We start from the raw sequence: 22,374 nt of genomic DNA, 5'->3' as shown, positions 1-22,374 counted from the left end.
TTTTGGATTCCTCCAATGAGCCATCAAGCAACTTTTTAAAGTAAAATTACATAAAAGTTCATCTTTGTGACAGTGACTCTCTTCTACGTTTGGCTGCAAAGTGAGCAAAGGTCAGCTGCTGCAGGAAGTAAATAAAAGTTAGCCGAGTTAGAGTTAACTGAGTTAATGTTTTTTAGTGCGTTCTCAAATTTAAATTAATCTCCATAGTTAATGCTTTAACTTTGACAGCCCTAGTAATTTCATATTTGATGAGATGGGCACAAACTCCAAAAACCCAACTATTTGTGCACAAGTAATGGAAAAAAAAAAGAATAATCCTAATACAGTAATATGCCCCCTTTAAATGAGTGATTTTATGTATCAGAGCAGTCATAAAAGAAAACACGACTGAGACATACTCAAATGTAGTACTGTTATTACTATACAACATATCCCACACAGATCATACAAAAAGCTTAAGAGAACTTCCCTCCTCGTCCAGTTCCAGTCGTAAATTTAGTTGCCCCAGCGACAGCTTCTGAGAACACGACTGGTGCTCCATGGTCAATCTCATACTGCATAGCCTTCACAAAAAAAAAAATCACAAAAATTCAAATGAATCAATCAAATTCTTCTCGCGACTTCATGACCACGAGCTATCATATTAACACTCAAGGTGGTTAAAAGGGCCTGAAGCGAGATTTTCGTAAATGATAGCCACATCGTATGAAGTTCCACGGCCGTTTTCGAATATGCAAATGAGGCGTGTACCTGCGTGAAGGAGGGCGCCTCGTAGCAGCTGTGGATAGCCGAGGAGCGATCGGCCCTCACGCACTCTTGTGGGAAGGAGCTGATCTGCTCGGCTAACTGCAGGGCCGCCTGTAATCCTGCGGTCGTGACGCACAGGATGTAAAGGACGTGCGGCCGATGCGGCCTTTCATCATACAGGAAATAGACGCTGACCGCCTAGATTCATTTCTTTCCGACTAAAAATTCTCTTCAATGAGCATCTTGCCGCTGCTGCGAGCTTCAAGCCAAAGCCACAAGAGAGCACATCCACATGTGTTCTACGGAGGAAACCACGCCCCACGATTGATGTCTGACATGAGTGTATACAGTCGGGGCTTGGGAACAGGTCACACCATGTTGCGTCATAGAGAAAGTGTCCATTTTTGGGAGGGAACACGTTAACCTTAGCAGCAGACTAAATGTCATAGTACAAGATTAAGCTTGACAGTGATGCCAGTAAAAATGAAAGGTTGCCAGACCGTGTGCCCACCTTGTCCATCCGGGACAACTCTGTTGGCGAGTCCGTACGCGAGAGCTTCCTGTGCTCCGATGGGCCGCCCGGTCAAAATCAGGTCCAGAGCTCTGGATAGACCGATGAGCCGCGGGAGTCGCACAGTGCCGCCATCAATTAGCGGAACTCCTGCGAGGACAAAGGACGAAAACAGTGAGACTCCCTGGGGTGAGCTCAAATATACTGGACATGCACACAACTATTTACAAATTTGACCTATTAACTCATTCACCGCCAGACATTTTCAGACCCTCTTTTACTCTAATGTTTGAAAAAAATATATGAATATGTTCCTGGGATTGAATGGCTGGACTGTGAAAAGACAAATAAATTCGTCAATGGCAGTGAATGAGTTAAGGGCATTCAAGTAATGAAATGTGAAATAAAATAATATGCCAAAGCCTAACCTCCTAAAATGCAGAAATTCCAAATCACTGGAATGAACCTAAATATTTGGAAAAATACAAATATTTGTGTTTTATTTTATTTGTTTATCTTTTGGCATCATAGTCAAACTAAATGTGTTTGTGGACTTGGAAAACAGATAAACAGAAACAGATACAGGAAGTGCATTACCAGTCTCCAAATTTTTCAAAAATATGATTTGAATTGCATTTGACGGACAAATAAATGTCCGTACAAAATAAAAGCTGAATTAAGGTCTCCTGCATCAACTTCATTGATAGGGAAAAGAGTCCAGGAATCATTTCCAAACATGTACATACATAAAACACTGCTGGTAGTAATTGAGCTTACTGCTGTCGGGGCTAACATAATTTGAAACCTACTGCACTCCTTAACCGCGTCTCTGCTTTTTTTTCTCCTTATTGTTTCGAGTCCCCCTGGACACATTTGTAATGTTCCTGTCTCCAGCAGAGACCAAGACCAAGACATGCAGAGAGTGGAGGTGGGGGACATTACGGTGCAAGGTGTGCTACACTCTTGGCATGTGTCCTAATATCTAAAGAGCAGCAGCTGGAAGTGGAGCGAACACCAACTTGCACACACACGCACACACACACACACACACAAACACGAAAAGTTGCCCGCTTCCATACTTAAATCCCTCAGTAACTCCCAGCCGCTCCTTATTGAGAGCACATGTGCCAGGCATGTTTTCATAACCCCAAATTCAGGGTCCCCCGCACCCCTGTGTCATTGTGTGGGGAGTCTTAGAAACACTGTGATCATATTCATATGCCACAAGCGACTCTCCGAGACGTTCCAATAAACTAAATTGGAATCTATTGAATAGCAGCGGTAATACATGTGCAACCCATCCGGGGACCTCCTTAAAGTTTGGAAGGTGATGTGTGGACTTGTGACTGACACTAGACTGCGATTAGGTATGGAAGGCCAACGGTAGGTTTATGAAAATGTTTCTGTTCTTCATCACTACTGCAGGGGATTCTTCTCATTTTCAAAATAGAGGGTGTGGCCTTCCTGCCTTTTCCAAGGTCAAATCCAGCCACTTTCAGTATCTCTTTTCTAGCTTTCCCGGTCACACTGTAAAATTACATACTCAGGGATTATTTTATTCCATCACATTACAGTAAGTATCATTTTAAAAACCACTAACCCATTTGAAGCTCAAAAATGTTTGGTTCCTTCCTCAGACACAAACTTCCAACTACGCATACTTAGGTCCCCGTTATATATTATAAACATAAAAAAATGTATATGTTACTGCTCTTAATAATCAGTAAACTAATCAAATATGTAACACAATCAATCTTGTATTTATAGAGCACTTTCCTTCCTGAGACACAAACTTCCAACTACGCATCCTTAGGTCCCCGCTATACATTATAAACATAACAAAATGTATGTTACCGCTCTTAATAATCAGTAAACTAATCAAATATGTAACACAATTAATCTTGTATTTATAGAGCACTTTTCATACTTAAAACGTGTTCCACTCCACAGAGATCCAAGATTCTAGCCCAGAACTTCACCACTGTGAGGTAGACCACATTGCTGCCATAAATGAAATATTAAAACCAAAATGAATGTTTCTACTAACACAAATATGAGCAAAAAAAACGTTTTCTGTAGAGTTCTCATGAAACAAAGCAAATATTTTGCACCACGGGCGTGGCTTTGAAATACGGTACGAAAAATAATGTATTTAATGGATTTGTATTACATTTTCTCTATTTACATTTCCCCTTTTTGTGACTAAATGTATGTTGCCGTTTTGGCTGCCATTTAAATGATTTTTTTTTTTTAATGCATTTTACATAATAAGCAACTTAGTCCTGGTTGTGTGTCAGGGCTTTGATGCTCGGGCATGAGTTTAGATCGGTGCAAAGAGTTTTGCTATCTCCTAATTGAACCAAAGAGGAAAGAGAAGCAGACAAGAAGGAAACGTCAGGAAGCACGCACAGCGGCAGCCGGGGAGATAACGGAATCAGGTCTGTCATTTGCCGCTGCTGTTGGCACCATCACTATCAGCAACCGGAAGGATCCCTCTTAACCTTATCCAAGGCACCTCCACCCCTCAACAACCCTTCAACCAGCCCTACTAACTACTGATAGCCTCATCTCTTATGTGTCCTGTTTGCAGGAATGTTATCAGATGTGCGCTTTTGTCCACAAAAGCCAGGGTGGCCTTGATGTTGTTTTAAAGTCATCGTTAAAAAGCCCGGTGCCAACAAAAGATAATCTGCCATCACTCAGAAGTTTGGAATCTATTCACAACATTTCTAAGTACTCCTCTCTTTACTTGTTCAAAGGAGAATAGGGCTTTTTTTTTTCATTGGAGCCTGGAAAAAAAGACAATATTGACAGTTTTCAAAGCCGTGCATGGCTGCAAATATGTGACAGCAATGGATAATTATATAATTATATTACCGGTATATGCTATTTTGTTGTTGGATTAGATGTAGATTTCATGTTACTTGAAGGAGCCATAAATTGTTTTGGTTTTCTTTTTCGCTTTTTTGTGTGCTTTTTGTGTTCAAAGTTTCTGTTTTTGTCCTATTTTAGAATTGAACTAATCAGATTATTGTTCCAATTCTCTATTCATTGTCTTCTTTAACTTTAGTGTGAAGTTGTAGGAAGTAATCCAAGATGACCACAATGATTCCCACCAGTGGATCTGGTCAGTCCCCCCCCCCCCCGCCACAAAAAAAAAAGTGGATTTCTCATTTTTTGACCCACAAGTGGGTTTCTTTACTTGTTGAATGGCTGTAATTGGCAAGAAGGTGGCATAAAGTATTTTAGAAGTATAGATATTACAGAGGAAGTCAACCCAAACATATTTTTTTCAAGAATATGTTCTATTCAGGCCCACTAGTTGAAACAAGGCGTTCTGATTCATATTGCCTTTGTGGAATATGAGTTAAGCAGGAAAATCGATCATGGCTCAGCTTCAGAAAAGAGGTGAGCTGTGATTGGTCGTTACCTGAGCCCTGAGCAACTGTGATGTCATTTTCAGTCGACAGAAGTGACAAAATGGCCGCTCCCGAGATGTCTACAAAAATGGGTGTATTTTGCTGCTTTACTCATATTCCACAAACTCAATAATAATCGGAATGCCATATTTCAACTAGTGGGCCTGTAAAACATATTCTTCAAAAAATGTGTTCGGGTTGATTTCCTCTTTAAAGAACAGCATATAATACAAAATATTTTTTGTTAATATTCATGTTAACGGAGGGCCGGGGGCGGGTTACGTCAGCTTTTCGCGGCAGTTTTTCCTCCCTTGTAACATATGGCTTCCATCTCCAGTAATTCTGAGGTAAGACAGAAGTGAGGGAGCAGCGGCACAGCAGGAGGCTGCAGGTCAGCTGGGGTCAGGTGCGCAGTAAAGAGCTCTAACAACACCCTTATTTAGCTTGCCAGTTTAGCGAGTCCTTGAACGTGAAATATTTTAGTTCAGTTTCCGTGGGTTGAAGGCCCCGAAATAACTTCAGGAATCGGGCAAGCATGCATAGTGGTTTTCATTTCAGCTCTCAAGAAATGTAGCGAGTAGCAGACACTACCACCACCACCAGACTAGCATGACACAACCACCTCCTTCTCATTTCCGCCTTGGCAAGGCGAAAGGGGCCACAGCAGAGAGGAAGCCGCAATCATGCGCCAGAAAGGGCGCTATCGGCCCACATTAGATCCCTCGAGTTTTTTTTTTTCTTTTTCAGCAGGGATTCCCTGCATCTGGTGCCATCTGTGCCAAGCCCAAAAATGGTAACCGCCATTAAAAGGAAATCATCATAAGGAAACACTGGGTCTTTAAATAACGGGAAAGCATTAGGTTTGATGGAAATGGGCAAGGAAGTTTGGTTTTCGCTCGTTTTGTTTTGTGGGGATTGCGGAATGATATATTTTGTCGCAATTTAAAACAGTCCCCATGTGTCTTAATAAAAGGCCTCAGACATTCTTTGGCCAAAATTCACGATGCCAAAGAATAACAGCGCACTTAAAAGCCACTTGGTAGACTCTGGTTCGAATCACGCTGGGTTGGGGGTGTGGTTCTGTTTCGTACAAATGCTGACTAGGGCATTTGTTACCATGGAGACCTGTGATGGAGGTAAGGCATGCGTCGAAGTAGGGCTGCTGGATTAGGAAAAAAATATTAATCATGATTATTTTGGTAATAACTGAAATCACGATTATTCAAATGATCATTTATTTTTTGGTACAAAACAAGAAAATGTTTAAACATGAAAAATATAAAGACAAAATTGATCAAATGATCGATATTTTTTAAAAAGTGCAAATGTATAAATTCAAGTGTGATTTCCTTGTGCAAACAAACAGTGCATTGGATATAAATGAATTTTGATAACCGTTTTTTTACGATGATGCCAATTTTTGTAATGTGGAGTGTAATAATCGTAGTTGTAATTGAATTTCCATTAATTGCACAGCCCTACGTCAAAGTCAAACAAGTGTCTCTTATAACATCTCATCCTAAAAAATACAATTGTATCGATATCGGACAGTTGTATCAGGACACTCCTAATATATATAATAATTATTATTATTATTATCAATTTTGCAATATTCAACACCCATGTCGCTTCCAATATTGTGCAGCCCTACCGTATTTATTATGTTGAATTTATTGGTGATAATTGTGTCTTAAAACAATGGAGAAAATGAAGCTCTGTTAATTCAGGGTCAATTAGTTTCCTCTCTAAAGAGCAACATGACATCAGCTATGGGAAGCGGAGCTACAGACACACACAAGGGCACCTAGCCAGCATTAATTTGCTCAATACGACAAGACCGCAGGAGTTACGATTTTGAACACCCACTTAAGTTAGCGAGTATGGCTGCGAGTCCAGTAATTAAAGACTCAGCAATAGATTGGAAGGCTTTGTAGCGCGCAAAAAAAGACACGATATTACTTGATTGATAAGTACTTCTGCAGGCTGAGAGAATGCACACAAGGGCAGACGGGGGCACGGCCACAACACTCTTGACGAAAATTACAGGCCTGTGATGACGAGCCCTTCATGTTTACATTCAAAATCAAGCGCTGCCAGTAAATTATTGAACCGCACTTTTATTTATACACACACGACTTATATTTAAAGCACGCCAATGAGAGATGCCGTAATAGTCTATCAGGAGCCGCTCCACAGTCATGAGAGGGCAAACCTCGCCAGTTGGCAGCCGGACGACCAAAAATGTTGTTTATGAGGAAGTCGCCGCGCAACATCAATAAAACGCCTTGTTTGGCCTTGCGCTCACTGGCTTCCTCTTCTACTTATCAAGGAGGTCAGGCGGTCATGGTCTCTGGTGTTTCCAGCACCGCGAGACACACGACCGGAGCTGGGGAGATAACAAAGCAGCAAAGCCGAAAAATAGAAACAATGAGCCATTCCTGGCGCGAGACCGTGGATGACGTATGCTCGGATGGAACGGGCGCCTGGGAGGAGAGAAAGTGATGGAAAAGGGGAACGAGCAAAGGAGACTTAAAAATTGGTTTAAATATGTGCAAGTGTCTGAAGTGACTTCTTTTTCATCATTTTATTTGTCGTTTGGATAAATGTTAGTTTGGCGCAGAATGTGTTCATTTTGACGAATTTGCGTTTAGTTACAGATTCTCAAATTTATTCCCATTCCATTACGGTTGTCAACTAGCGTGCTGATACGTGGATGTGGTGCATGCAACTAAATCGGCAAACACCTCGACAACCGACAATCGCGAGACTTCTCCCCCAAACCGATTGTCTGTCGCAGTACCAACACTGACCTGTGAGCGGCAGTACAGTGCCCGGCATCACAAAGAGAGGCATTTTGGCCCTCTCGTCAAATCCAAATATGGTGATCAAAATAAGACTTCTCACTCTGTGAAAGCAATAGTATGATGTGAGACGTACCAAACCTGCGGCAGAAGACGCCCATGATGGCACTCTCCTCCACCACTCGTAGGTCAGCCAACAGAGCCAGTTCCAGTCCGCCAGCCACGGCAAATCCACTTACTGCTGCTATCAGGGGTTTGGAGAACTGCAAACGGGAGGGACCCTGCCGGAAATTAACGGATTGGTACACAACAGCACGTACGGTAAATGAGAGCAATCAAATGTCCCGAAAGTGTAAAACAGCTGAAGCCATCGTCATGCGGAACATCGAGTGAGACGACGCTAATCCGGGGAGACGTCAGATCAATCTTTCTTGGGGTATTTTTTTGTGTGGCCCTTACAGAAGGATGCCGGTGATGAAGGAAAAGTGGGATGATAATCTGAAATGTACCTTTTTATGACATAGGAAAAGGTTTAGCTGCTCAATAATATATGGGCAATACTATTTGTTAAGTGGAAGTCAACCCTTTTTTTTTTTTTTTTTTTAACAAGAATACGTTCAAAGCAGGCCCACTAGTCCAAACACGACATTGTGATTAATATTGCGTTTGTGGAATATAGGTTAAGAAGTAAAAGCCATCGTTTTTTATTCATCTCAGAGGGCGGCCTTTTTGCCACTTGCTGTCGACTGAAAATGACATCACAGTTCTGGGCTCGGATAACAACCGATCATGGCTCGGCTGCAGAAAACAGGTGAGCCGTGATTGGTCGTTACCTGAGCCCTGAGCAACTGTGATGTCATTTTTGGTCGACAGCAAGTGACAAAATGGCCCGCCCCCTGAGATGGCTAAAAACGGGTGGGTTTTGCTGCTTCATATTCTACGAGCACAATATTAATCAAATGGTCATGTTTAGACTAGTGAAGGCACATTTTTTAGGGTTGACTTCCTCTTTAACTCATTCACTGCCATTGACGTATGTATTTGTCTTTTCAAAGTCCAGCCATTCTAGCCCGGGAATTTTTAAAATATTTTTTTTCAATTTTTTTTTTCAAACGTTAGGGTCTGAAAATGTCTGCCGATGAATGAGTTAAGTAAATGACATACATAAATTAATTTTGCTAATCAGACTATAATGTACTAAATACATTAAACACAATACAAACCGATAAAACGCCATTAGTTTTACTTTATTTGAATTTTATTAGGATAAAGAAACTACGCCAGGCACACAGCCCCAGTCACTCACCATTGGCCCGGGACCCTTGGTGACATCTTGCTCCAATTTGATAGAGGCTGCATGATTGGCCAGTTCTTTCAGATCATACCCAGCGCAGAAATTGCCTCCTGCCAGAGAGACCACAAAATTAGAAACTGTGGCAGCTGAAAATGAAAATGATGAGGATGAAAAAAAAATGGTGCAGTGTGTGAGCTTCCATTTGGATAGCAGTTTGCTTTGGGTCTTGCCGCAAAAACACAACATTCCCATTGATGGAAGACCAATATTGTCAAATTGGATTCATTGATTTGCGCTGTTTTTCAGAATGGTCTTAATACGTATAGGTTACATTATGTCTTCTGCTTTTTTTTTTTTGTGCTGTCCAACTGCATACAAGGAATGTAAAACATTCCAAGTAGATCCTCCTCAGATGACCTTAACTGCAGTAGCTTGACATCTAGATTGGACCTGACCGCAAACGTGGAAATCTGAGCCCCTAACACGAGAATACTGAGAATCTACAGAAAGCAATCATTCCGCTTTTTTTTTTTTTTTTTTTTTTTAATGAGGGCAATGAAAACTATTGGTGCTAATTTGAACAAAATGGTTTCCTTATGTTGTGAAACCACAACATCCAGAGTGGAGTCTCCCTGCTTGTCATCCCATAACACAGACAGGCCGCTAATCACCCCCGAAGGTCGGTCGCCCTGATATGGTGGAGCACAACCCGCTGAAATAAACGTCCGTCATGGCTATTAAAATCCCATTACGGACGCCGAGACGAGCTATATTTTGTGGACTGAGTGTTGGACCATCTAAAAGTAGCTTATATTTCTCAGCCTCTATGCTGAGGAGGAGCAAATTGTCTCTCTGGAGGCCACTTCATGGCGCAGACAGTTGATCCAGGTTGAGAGCGTTGTGGATGGGATTTTTGGAGGTATTAAGAGACGTGTGTGCGTTTGTGTGCGTGCGTGTGTTTTCTAGGCGGGCTAATGTCTTTAGTTCAGCGGCATCTAAAGGCGCAGCAGCGCAATTGCAGAAAAAAAGTTATTGTGTGCCTCTGCTCACCAGGAAGTTCTCATTATAATAATTCTAATCAGGGGTGTAGCCAGAAATTTTTCAGTGGGGTGACCAGGGCGACAAAGTATCTCACTAAGGGGTGGACATGTGTACTTTTATGTACTAATTGTACTAATGTTCTAATTAATTGATTAAATAGTTCTGAGTTATTAAATCAAATTCATATTTTAGAATCTTGGTCTGTTTATCTCTTCTATGTGCCATAATAAATGTTTACCGCTTCTATTGCAACATATTTTGCATCATCCCGAAAACAATTGTATCTTTATAATCAGTAAATGGATAAAATGTTCAACTTTAATTGGGTGGAAGGAGTCAACGAAGACTGCACATGCAAACATCCTCATGAATCTTACCTTTACCATACAGGACAGCCACGTTCAGGGCCGGCTCACGCTCGAAGGCCTCCAACTCCCTCAGCAGATGCCTCGCCGTCTCCCGGTTCACCGCATTACGCACCTCAGGACGGTTTATGGCCACAGTGACCACAGAGCCCTTGCACTCTGACACCACGGGCTGTCCTGCGCCTGATGACACAGAATATAGAGAGGGATGGAGAGTTGGACCCACAATTGTACTCAATTTCCTTGGAACACAAATACCTCGCCGTTGAATGAAATAAACGGTGAAAATTAAAAGGTTTTTTGTTTTTTTTCCCAAAATTAACACAGTGCGTCTAAAGTGATAGTTCCAGTTCTGTTGCAGGCCATGGTTCGAAAACACATGACTATTGCCCTGTGGATTGAAAGTCCTTGCTTAATGTGCAACCAGCACCCTATTTTGTAAGGATTCCCAAAAGTGTGTAGAGTGACCTTATATTTGCAGTCAAATTATCTCTAACTAAACTATAGCATTTTCCAAACTGTAGTTTCCAAACTGCAATATCTTTATCCAAACAATGTACTGACTGAACAACTCTATTAATTTTTTTTTTCAATTAATGTTACCGTAGCCTGAGGGATTTACATTCTATCAAACCTTGCGGAACAATCTGAAGAATTTCCCGAAGCAGTCACGTGATACAACAGCCGGCGAGGCTTCGGACGTCATCATTTACGGCTCCTCCCCTAAATGAAGCAAGCCTCGATGCATGCTTTGCGGAAATGTCCCTTTCATTACTCAATGCACGCTTCAAAGCCTCGACAGGTCTCGTAGCATCACTAATTGTACGAGTCATTTATGTTGTGTGTTTATTTTATGATTTATGTTGTGGATTTAATCCTCCCACCACTTTGGAGAGCAGTGGTGCCAAAGGTTTACATAATCAGTCGGGTGATGGGACTCAGGTCTTGCTAGTGGGGAAAAGGAAGCAGTAAACAAAATTGCAAGGAATTGAGAAAATAAATCATTATTGTTAGAAGTATTAAACATATACCTGTCTCTGTGTTTGTACCTTTCGTTGTGCTGCAGAAGGACTTTATTTGCGCCAGGTGTTTGTTTGGCAGACCAGAAAGATACTCTGTCGGACGTACGCGTTTTAGATACATTGTTAAAACTCTTACAGAAGAATAAAAAATAGCTTCAAATTATAACCATCGCTGTAAAAAAAAAACATGCAACAAAATGAATTTAGAATTTAAACTTTGACGTAAATACGCTGCAGCAGTGACTGTGCAACACATTCACAGTTCCCTCCGGAACTCAAGGCAAAGAGATATAGGTTCCTTCTTCGGTACAGTTTTCTGTTGTCGTTGGTGCATTCACGTCTGTGATCATTATGCAAAACAATTTATCCATAGGAGTATATTTACAAAATGTCGCTCACTGTTTTTGGTTTATATGAAATACATTTTTTTTAACTCGTCTTTGTATTTTTCATGTTTGATCAGTGTTTTGTTGAATTGTGCTGGATTTTCATTATTGTGGCGCATTGCAGTGTTAAGAATTACAAATAAACAGAAGGGGGCGCCATTGAGCCAAGTTCCATTTGTTTTCATATGTGGTTGACCAGAATCTTGAGAATAAAATTACACACAACACTTTTTCATTTTTTTAATAAAAGAATTCACTTTTTTTGTTTTTAAAACTCCTTTAAGGCATCATGCACACAAAAATAAGCAATACCTATAGCGTTATGCTCGCCCTTTTCCAATAATTTTGATGTTTAAAAAATAAGTTTGCACAAATATGGCATGTAAGCTGGCATGTAAATTTTAAAGCAGAACACAGCACTGCTTTCACAGTATTTGTAAACATGGCTTTAAACAGAAGGAAAGAGATGAGAGAAAGTGGAAGAGCATGCTACAATTTGAGGGTTCAAATTCCCTGAAAAGCATGCGATGGACTACTTTATTTTAACAAAGCATTTTCATTATAATTCTATTAATAAAAGTTAAGACAATGACGATAACAGACATACCGACGAAAAAAGACATTGTGTCAATAATAATACAGTACTGTGGTACCTTGAGATACGAGTTTGATAACGAGTAACGATAACTCAAAACACTTATACATCAAATAATATTTTCCCATTAAAATGGCACTCCGTAAAGTTTGATATATTAAAAAAAACATGCAGTAATTTTTTTTTTCCCACCGCATCAATTAAAGGCTGCTTCATCTGGTGCGCATGCCTTGGCCACTTGGGGGCAGTATAAGACAGACAACACTATGTACAGTTTATTGGGACGTTATGAATCCCACAGTAGCCAATCATATTGCTCTGACGCATGTTCTGCCAAAATCTCCAGTGGGATTCATAACATCTCAACTCCTCTGTGATCTCATCACTATGGCACTAATATTAGTTGTTCAAAGCATACATGGATGCTAATTAGCGTTGGCATTAGATTATCGGAGCCTTTATTTAGACAGTTTGGCTGTTTTAAATACACATGGTGTCACTTTAATTTGATGGTAAACTTCAACTGGGAAATGCATTAAACGCCTTGAATCCTCTTTTTTGAAGAATTGTTCACTATTTGCCAAAGTGCTATCGTAAAGTCAGTTAGAGTTGCGTTCACTGCCACCATAAAGTGCTCATATCTCATAAAGTTTGAGCTTGCAAATCAAAGCAAAAAACGTGTAAATTGAGCGACTCGTATCTCAAGGCGCCACTAATCCCTAATCTGGAGTGCCCGATACATACATAAATCAAGATTGGTCCTCAAGCAAAACACTACAAGATTTTTTTGGCTTTAATACATACAACTTTGTAGTTGCAATTTAAAAAAAATAAGACACAAAAGCACCCTAATCCCAAATGTGTGAGAAACGTTCCAGGACTTGTCACAAATTTCAGACCCCAACAACTAACTCTGGGTCCCCTTAATGTTGTCCAGACAGTTGATCCTGCTGCATTTGCTTCATTCAGTACGCGAGAAGAGGTGAAGGTTGTGGCAGGGCAACTTTGCCACGAAACGTACCTGCTCACAATATCCTGAATATCAAGCGGACCCATTTAGACGTGGACAACATCAAGGTGGCCAGAATAATCTTTCCAGAAGTGCTGAAGGCTGGGAAAGAGCATTATAGACTCCAGCGAGAACTTTAAAGGCGGAAAACCTGTACTGTCTTTAAAATATATTTTGTGCCGCCAATCCCAGAACTTTTCTGACACACCTTGGATATTCTCTCATTTATATCAACGCTATAAATTTGTGTGAGCGAGCCCGACGTAGGGTCAGCTATCACTGAGGTTTGCAAAAAAAAAAAATAAAAAATAAAAAAATCTTGTAGTGTCCAACGTGGCGGACATCCAGGAAGTGCCGGTAGCATTTTTTGGCACAGTTCTGTCCAGTTAGTTGTGCTCCTCTTCGCCGCGCTAGTGCGCCATTATACTATATTGAAGACCATGGATAGATACTGTTCATATGACACCTGGATCCAGCCATCCTGGTCTGTGTCGTACCTTCTGAAAACATCAGTCAACCTCTGAGGAAGAGAGTAGAAGGTTATGAAAGACATTGTCAAAAAATGGAGATGTTTAGATGCTTTGTAATGATGCTTACCTGAAGTACAATACAGCATTGGATGAAGTCATCGAAGGCCACCTGTCCCTTCCTCTGTCGATCAAACTTCTCGATCAGCGTGCCGTAGAACTGATCCGATAGACGATAACCTGCGAAGGGCAAAATGTTATATGCTAGTGTCATGAGAAGGGATAATTTACACCGTGTCCCTTCAGGGGTCACCACACCGAGGTGCTGATTATTTGTTGGCCAATAATTTTTTGCCATGCCTTTCCTAATTCAATCCACCCAATTCAGCTCCCCCACCCCACATTTAAAAAATATAAGAATGTAACATTCAAGTCCCTAGACAAGAATCATGTTTTTTTTTTTGTAATTTCTTTTTTCAAATTTTTTTTTGGACCCGACTAGTTTTGTATTTTTTACCTGAGCAATACTTTTGCACCTGATCTCTGAGCAGTCGCATAAACTAGACACCTTTGAAAGGCCTTTTAAATCGACAAAATGGATTCATCTACTTTAAAACATGGCAAGCGTCCACATGTCAATTCCACGGTATGCAATTACCCACATTCTGGCTCAGACAAACCTATCCGTCCACATTTTTTTTTTCTACTTGCATGGCAGGCTGGATCAAATTGTCCCCAGCAGATCTGCGATATTTCCTAGGCAAGTGAGTAATAGGAGTAAAGTTAGGTCTCAAAAAAGAACAATTACATTTTTTTATGACTGTTTGTCATTTTCATTTGATTATTTTATAGTTATAGCCTAGAAGTGTTTTTCATACACAAATTTACAGCAAGTACAACTTTTTTTTTTTTTGTTCAACGCCAATTGCGATATTTGTCAGAATAACATTCGGCTATAATAATAATAATCAGCTGTTTGATTGACAAAATATATAATTAGTTACAGGCACAACATGTGACTGTTTTACAATAATTAGTCCTTTATTATGTATTAAATCCAACAACATAGAGAACAAGGTTGAAATCGGCAGATTTTTGGCAGATTTTTTTTTTATTGTCATTATCTTTGTCTTATGTTGTAATGTAATGTGTAAAAAATAAATACTTAAATCGTCCAAAAAAAATCTGCCCATTTTGACCATTAAGATCTAATGTTAGTCAATGAAATCTGTCCGGAAAGTGTTCTAACTGCACAGTGTATCACTTTTTCCAAAATAGAATAAATGTTTTTTTCCCTAACATTTCGACACACAACATCCGATAAGGCAATCAAATTCATGGTAGTAGTTTAGGCCTTTGCTCAATACTTTGTTGATAAAACTATGGCAGCAATCACAGCCTCAAGTTACCCTGAATGTGATTTTTTTTTCTAGTTTTAATAAATTTGCAAAGCTCTTAAAAAATAAATAAAAAAAATGTATGGGGTGTTGTGAGAATAAATAAGTAATTTGATCAGTTTTACAGTGCAATTGAAACAAAATCTGTAAAGGTATGAGTTGTATCACCAACAAAAACAGTCCGTCCAAGATTGTTACAATAACGTGAGAAAATCCAAAGACCCAACTATCCAAAAGTGCTACATCTAACCTTTTACCCCACTGGGAGAGGTTGTTGACAGAAGCAGCGGAGCCCTCCACCATCAAACCAAAACAAAAAAAAACGCATACTTTTCAGCTCACCAAATCCGGTCAGTGCCTGTTTGAGCTCGTTCTTGTCGATGAAGCCCGAGTTGTCCCTGTCGTAGGTTCGAAAGATGTTCTGCCAATCCGTGATGTATTTCCACACGCCTGCAAACTCGTTGAAGTTCACCCCGCTCTTATTTTCCCTGTCAAACATGGCTGAAGGACAGCGAGAGGCGGAGTTTAGGACACAGTTGACAAATTCATGCATTCGTCCATTAGCACGAGAAGGTTACGACTGGGTTACCCCGATATTTATTATAGCCGTCTCAAACACGCATTTGAGGTCTGCTTTTGCAACCGACCAGCGCTGAAAGTTGTAATAGGTTTATCCGGTTGCCATGGCGAACAAACAGCCAAACTCCCGACGGGAATACAACAGCCTGTTGTGTAGAGGTGAGAAGCCACATGAGCAGTTACTTACATATTATGGAGCGCACAGTCACAGGGTTGAACGGTGTCCATGTGCCTGAGAAACAGGAGGGACAAAGTACATTTCTTAGTTTGTCAATGGTCAAACATTTGGACATTTCAGTTGACTATTAACTCATTCACTGCCACTGACGTTTCTATTTGTCTTTTCACAGTCCAGCCATTCAATCCCAGGAATTTATATATTTTAACTTTTTTTTTTTTCAAATGTCAGGGTAAAAGAGGGTCTGAAAATGTCTGGCAGTGACTGAGTTCATTACAAAAATAAACACGGGTGCTAACGTTAGCATACTGAGTTGTTGTGCCTCAACCCTGGTCACAGGTGTCAAACTCCAGTCCTCGAGGGCTGCTATCCTGCATGTTTTAGATATTTCCCCCCTCCGACACACCTGATTCCAACGAAATCAGCTTATCAGCAAGCTCTGCACGAGCCTTGTAACAATCCTGATCAGTTGTGCAGATGATGTACAAACACGCAATTTCTAGCGGCTAGTCGTGCAAAAATTATTCAACGTGATTGTGCAAAAGAGCACCCCAAAAAAAGCCGTGCTCTGAGCAATTCAATCACACTGACGCTTCCAATGACACACTTTTCTAGCATGAGGAAAAACCGAGTGGGACAATACACTCTCTGTGCTCCACACTAGGCTCTCTCACGGGGTGAGGTGGCGAGAGGTGTGGGGATTGGTGTCTGCAGGAAAAACAGGATGATGTAACCGCAATGAGTGTGTGTGTGTATGTACACGCGCGCGGACACACACACAGATTCGAATGTAAACCGAGGTGATACGCGTAAGTGATTACAAGCAAAACAATTTCTGGACAAGACAACGCTTAAAGCAACACTGTGTCCTATGTCAAGTTTTTGTTGATTATGGCGGCGCCATGTGGACAAAAGTGGTAGTGTTTTGGCAAAAATCAACCCCATTTCCCATGGTCGTGAAATCCTGAGCTCGCGCTGGCCTGCAAGTTAGACTGAATTACATTTCTATTTCCAGTGGCTGTGGGAAAGATGAATAGCGATGAGGTAATGAATCTAATTTTGTTCAAACAATATTTTAGGGTTTTTTTTGTGTGTTTTGGGGCTTCTGCCATGACACTAGTAATAGCGCGTAGAGGTTCGTATCGACTTCCGTCCTTATAGCGAAAGGAGGAAGTGAGTATGCCGTAAAGAAATTCGGGAAATTTGTATTCTTTTTGTGTGTGTGCCAGGGTTGCTCCCATCCCCCTCAAAGTTGCTTGGTGCCATTAAAAACGATACAGACCCCCTCAGGGCATGACAAACGTCCCATTCAACTACTTGTTAGTCAATGTTTCATCAAAAGCGTTGTGAATTTTTTTTTTTATTAAGGTCGAATTATTGCCCAGTGCTGCTTTAAAACAACAAAACATGTGTCATCCTCTTGTATTAAGAAATGGCACACTCATGGCGGGGTGAGGACGATTGAAATAACACCGAGATGAGGGAAAAACTCAACTCTGAAATAGTGAGCCACAAAAATAGGAAGAATTAATGCAGAGGCAACGTGAAGAGAAAAAGAAGCATATTGCTTGCCTGCAATGTTCCAGAGGCATGATGCGTAGTAAAACCGGCAGTTGATGGCAAGAAGAAAAGGTCAAGACGGACAACCGAGAGCGGACAGAGACGGACGGCAGGATGGAGAGCAATCGTGCGTTCGGGCCTCACCAGCTTTGCTTCACATCACAGTGAATCTAATCAAGTGGCATAAGGCAAGGCTGGGAACGCTGCCAAGTTGGCAAGTGCGTACAGAGCACAAAACGTTAAGTACAAAAAAACAAAAGACATTTGTCATACCATCTTGCTCCTCTCATGAAGAGAATTAGGTAACCCAAATATTTGAAACATTCAACACTATGATGTAGTCGGCTTTCGCACCACTACAACCTGTGTGAATTGTAATAACAAAAGACCCGCCAAAATAATCACTGTTCTTGTCGAGGTAGAATTTTACAAAAATATTTGCACAACCACGTTGACTATCGTGTGATAAAGCTACTAAAAAATAACGTGTTCAACATTGTCTTGAAAGATTGCCATTTTATACTTGTTTTATTCCAACTTCATTATAATAAAATTCTTCTCCAGAAATTCTCTTGAAAATTGCAATTTTCGCCTGATAAATTGTGTTCAGTCTCACATCATATCGTAGTCGTAGCTTAACCGTTTTATCGTAATATTCCAACTTTATTTTCCTAATACACAATAACTTCACACTCATAATTATGATTATTTCTTCTTAATAATGTCTTTAGTCTTGTACTAACTCCGATTATGACTCTATACTCTATTGTCAGACATGCATGGGTACCATTGGATAAGGCCTGCTGGAGCTCTGAGTCCGATATCACCCCACTGCGGTCCTTGTCGACCCTGCGGCGAGAGGAGAAGGAGAGCACAGATTAGATACCACCTGCATGAACAACTTCACGCTCTGGCACAAATTGCAGAGGGCAACCACTGAAACATTATCCTCCTGCGCGCGACACCGTTTTCAACAGATCCTCCTCAGAGGATGAATGCTCAGTCGACAGTTCACACACACTCCACTGAAGACAAATTATGTGTGCACGCTGATCATGTGACTAAAACAAAATATTGGCTATGTGACATGGGGACTCGGCTTGTAAGACTCTCAGAGAACCCCAAAATGCAAATGCTCTCAAGGTGGTGGAATAGAGAAACTAACCAAATTCTTTTGGAAAACTACACTTCTAATATCACACAATCTTAAAAGAGAAGTCAAATTCAAACATTTCTTTACAGTAATATGTTCTATGCACCTTTACTAGTACAAACATACCATTCTGATTCATTTTGCGTTTGTGAAATATGATTAAGGAGGAAAATCATGTTTTCACCCATCTCTGGGGGCGGCCATTTTGTCACTTCTGTCAACTCAAAATGACATCACAACTGCACAGGGCTCAGGTAACAACCAATCACAGCTGACCTGTTTTCTGAAACTGAGCGGTGATTGGTCGTTACCTGAGCCCTGAGTAGTTGTGATGTCATTTTCAGTAGACAGAAATGACAAAATGGCCGCCCCCAGAGATGGCTAAAAAGGGGTGGATTTTGCTGCTTAATTCATATTCCACAAACGCAATATTAATCAGAATGCCCTGTTTCAACTCGTGGGCCTGCATAGAACATATTCTTGAAAAAAATATGTTTGGGTTGCTTTCCCCTTTAAGTATCTACTTTACTGTGAAGCTAAATGGATGAGATGTGGATTTCTGTGATTTTTTTTTCCACTTGTTCAGAACAAAAATAGTTGTGTATACGTTCATATATTTGAAACTATAACAGTCTCATGACCAAACGTCAGCTGTGCCATGACATCATTAAACAGGTCATTTGACGCAGCTTCATTTTTTCATATTGCAGAAAGGTTGCCTGACTCAGTTGTTCCATAGCAACATGTAAACATAGCGCGCTTACCCAACAAACATTCTGAATTCCAGCAGAGGCGGTAGGGGAGGAGCTGGGGAAACCTCTCAGTTTAAAAAAAAAAAAAAGAAAAGTCAACCCAGCCCAGCGCAGACTTTCCGCTCGTAGGTGTGACACTTCATGTCTGGTTGTATCACCATGTCTGCAGGATCCGTGGCTTTACTCAATGTGATCTGCTCTGCTAGTGCAGCTAAACCTCCCCCCACACAAATAAAGCACACATTGGTGTCCTTGGAAAGGAAACGCAACATTCAGAGCATGCCCATGAAGGAGTGCTTTGTGGAGGTGAGGCCGCGTCTTGATTGGTGATCGTTACCCAACCTTGACCAAACAGTGACAAGCCAAGTCAAAGCCGTGACTGTGCCGTTATACGCTCACGCCGTTTTCTCCTGTTATTTTTTTTCGCCGAGCGCAACCGTCTTCCCAGTGAGACCAAAATGAAAGACGTCATTAAGAAGCTCTTTGCCTGAAGCACTGCACACAACCATCTGGTAGTTCGCTGGAAAAAAAAAGTTGTAAATGGCTGGCTTATTAAAAAGAGCAGGGTGTTCTGCTCACGTTTCAATATTTCCTATCAGAAACCAGTCAGATTGGAAAATGTATTACTGATATTTTCCAAATAAGCTCATGTTGAGTACAGTGGAACCAGAACCAGAACTCAGAACCAGAGCTTTCATGAGCTTTTTTCCATTGTGTGACATTTGACAATGTTATTACTCAGAACGACCAATCGCGGTTGACCTGTTTTCTGAATCTGAGACGTGATTGGTCGTTGTGAGCAGTTGTGATGTCATTTTCAGTCGACAGTAGACAAAATGGCCGCCCCCAGAGATGCCTAAAAACGAGTGGCTTAACACTTATTCCACAAAGGCAACATTTATCAGAATGCACTGTTTCAACTAGTGGGCTTCCATAGAACATATGCTTGAAAAAAAATGTTTGTGTTGACTACTTTAAAACACAGCTTGTACAGTTAATAAAGTTTTATGCTAGACATCCATCCAATTCTTTTGAAGTAGTGTGTTTATGTGGAAATTGACTGGTTGTTGTTCTCGCGAGGAGCCACACAAGCTCTAATATGTTGTCGCTGTCCAATATGCCCGTGTTCAACGCTGTCCTAAATCCACTTGCATCTATCTCTCACTCTGCTTGACTCTTAAAGGCCAGCCTGCGTTTTGGAAACATTTCTGTCATACGTCAGCCGGCCGTCTGCTTCTTCATGACTCACTGGGCACCAAATCCGTGGAAACGCAAATGAAAAACTTGACTGACTGGTGCAATCTCTCCAGATAACAAAAACAACGGCGAAGTGAACCAAATGAGTTTGTCAAAGTTCAAGACCCGTATGGTGACTCATTTTGTGTGTGAGGCCTCCCACCTCAACTAAGCTCTATTGACTTTGGTCATGTGACTGAGGGAATTCCAGAGATCCTCAGCTGTGAGAGGCAGCAGATGAAGCGGCTCACTCATGTGAGGATGACTGTGCCTAGTCATGAAAGTGTCTTTATACTGTGACTTTCCATCACTCCTCGTGCATGCACAAAAACAGAGGGGGGAAACGGTTTAAACCAGCCTGCTTTCTGAAGAGGGTTTGCACCACACATAAATAATTTGTGTGCCTTGCAAAGCCTGCAGCATTCCAATGAAACCAAGCGGTGCATCTGCAGTATTACATAAGACTATGGAGAAAAGCAACGACTGCCTGCAACCTGATACATAAGATTATATGTCTTATTCGATATTTACACTTTGTATTTATTAGCTCACAATACTGTCCGTAAATAATATGAAAACTGTGAATTGATAGTCCCTACACTACGAATTACTTACAGCCCTTTTCGGGTAACTTATTTAATGGTAGTCCTCATGCAATGCAGCTTTATGACGTCACTAAGCTGTTGGGGAAGTGACCTTAGGAGTGACGTGGATCTGTTCCACGCACCATGCCGTAGTAGCGTACTTCCAGGAAGCCTCACTAAGCAATCACGTCTTAGTCGTAATTTGAGCTCAAAATTTAAAAAAAAAAGACAACACGAGCTGTCAAATGAAAACAACGTAACCAATTGACATTCCGCCCTCTCCCGTACTCACCTCTGGAAGATATTCCACAGAAAGCTCTGATCCGGAGGGGTGTTTATATGCGGTGGAGCTCTGTAAGGACTGTGATATGCCATTTTCAAGAGGGATAAACGGGGTACAATGTGTCCGACAAGCACGTCTTCCAGGCGTGTAGCTTGAAACTCAGTCCGCCGCCTTCACGCTTCTCTTCTCTTCTCGTTCGACGTTGACTCGCCGTTTCCTTCCTGGCTCGTGCGTAGGGGCGCGGCCAATCATTCAACACTTCCATAAGGGTGGCGTGACGTCACACTCCCCTCCTCCATCTCTCTCTCTCTCTCGCTCGCTCGCTCGCTCGCTCGCTCTCTCTCTCTTCAAACGGCGTGAAAATAGAAACAGTAAAGTTGACCTGACCATCTTTCTAATTTGAAACAGTGGTCTTACATTTATTAACTGAAAACCAGGTTTACGGTAATACCTGTGCAACAGTTTGTTAAAATTCATGGAACATTTTGTCGACTTGCATCATGGACTGGACTACGGCAACAGTCTATATACAATCAATTTGGCCCCTTGCGGCTGAAGCCAGAGGGCAGCCATCTTACGTTGCCCATAGCATTATGGGAAAGAATATCGAACGGAAATCATGCCCTTCAGACAAAAAATATACTAACAATGTTTACTTAATTTTCAAACGTATTGGTATAGTGTAGGCAAAATGCTAACATTTTGAATTGCACATGCACAAGTTAAAAAAATAATAACGCTATATTTTTGGCTTAGTGACGTATTTTATCAATATGTTCGAACGTAAAATAGTAGGCTTGGAGAATGGGGGCAGATATTTAGCAGCAAACCACCAAAGGTCACCAGTTTGGCTATCAATATTTTGTTTTGAAGCGACGACACGCGCTTCAACAGAGACAACAGAAAAAGGGAGGAAAAACCTCACACTCGATATACATTGAGCTACAGAAACACTCCAAGTGAAATTCGATAGTTTGGGCGCTTTGGAAAAAATA

At 41.1% G+C, this 22,374-nt stretch overlaps 2 protein-coding genes across 4 annotated transcripts; both read right to left on the bottom strand.

Annotated features, from left to right (window-relative positions):
- Positions 1 to 398: 398 nt before the first annotated feature.
- LOC147127557 (uncharacterized) lies at positions 399 to 11,489 on the bottom strand. Of its 2 annotated transcripts, none has more exons than XM_086020780.1 (7): positions 11,210 to 11,489; positions 10,191 to 10,361; positions 8,785 to 8,882; positions 7,615 to 7,759; positions 1,259 to 1,408; positions 751 to 866; positions 399 to 563 (listed from the first exon to the last, which is right to left on the bottom strand). In XM_086020780.1, the coding sequence occupies exons 1-7, from the start codon at positions 11,319 to 11,321 to the stop codon at positions 456 to 458; spliced, it is 900 nt and encodes a 299-aa protein (XP_085876906.1). In that variant the 5' UTR covers positions 11,322 to 11,489; the 3' UTR covers positions 399 to 455. The 2 variants fall into 2 exon arrangements, with proteins under 2 accessions (XP_085876906.1, XP_085876907.1); XM_086020781.1 differs by having other exon boundaries at positions 11,228 to 11,489.
- A 323-nt stretch (positions 11,490 to 11,812) lies between these two features.
- pdcd6 (programmed cell death 6) lies at positions 11,813 to 21,628 on the bottom strand. 2 transcript variants are annotated; one of them, XM_086021404.1, is made up of 6 exons: positions 21,389 to 21,628; positions 18,159 to 18,220; positions 15,821 to 15,865; positions 15,385 to 15,555; positions 13,788 to 13,897; positions 11,813 to 13,710 (listed from the first exon to the last, which is right to left on the bottom strand). In XM_086021404.1, the coding sequence occupies exons 1-6, from the start codon at positions 21,469 to 21,471 to the stop codon at positions 13,612 to 13,614; spliced, it is 570 nt and encodes a 189-aa protein (XP_085877530.1). In that variant the 5' UTR covers positions 21,472 to 21,628; the 3' UTR covers positions 11,813 to 13,611. The 2 variants fall into 2 exon arrangements, with proteins under 2 accessions (XP_085877530.1, XP_085877531.1); XM_086021405.1 differs by having other exon boundaries at positions 15,397 to 15,555; positions 21,389 to 21,626.
- Positions 21,629 to 22,374: the final 746 nt, after the last annotated feature.

This window comes from Filicampus tigris, chromosome 21 (genome assembly GCF_054856515.1).
Source record: "Filicampus tigris isolate MCC_2025a chromosome 21, RoL_Ftig_1.0, whole genome shotgun sequence".
Classification (NCBI taxonomy): Eukaryota; Metazoa; Chordata; class Actinopteri; order Syngnathiformes; family Syngnathidae; genus Filicampus; species Filicampus tigris.
This window is presented reverse-complemented; position numbering and strand designations above follow the sequence as displayed.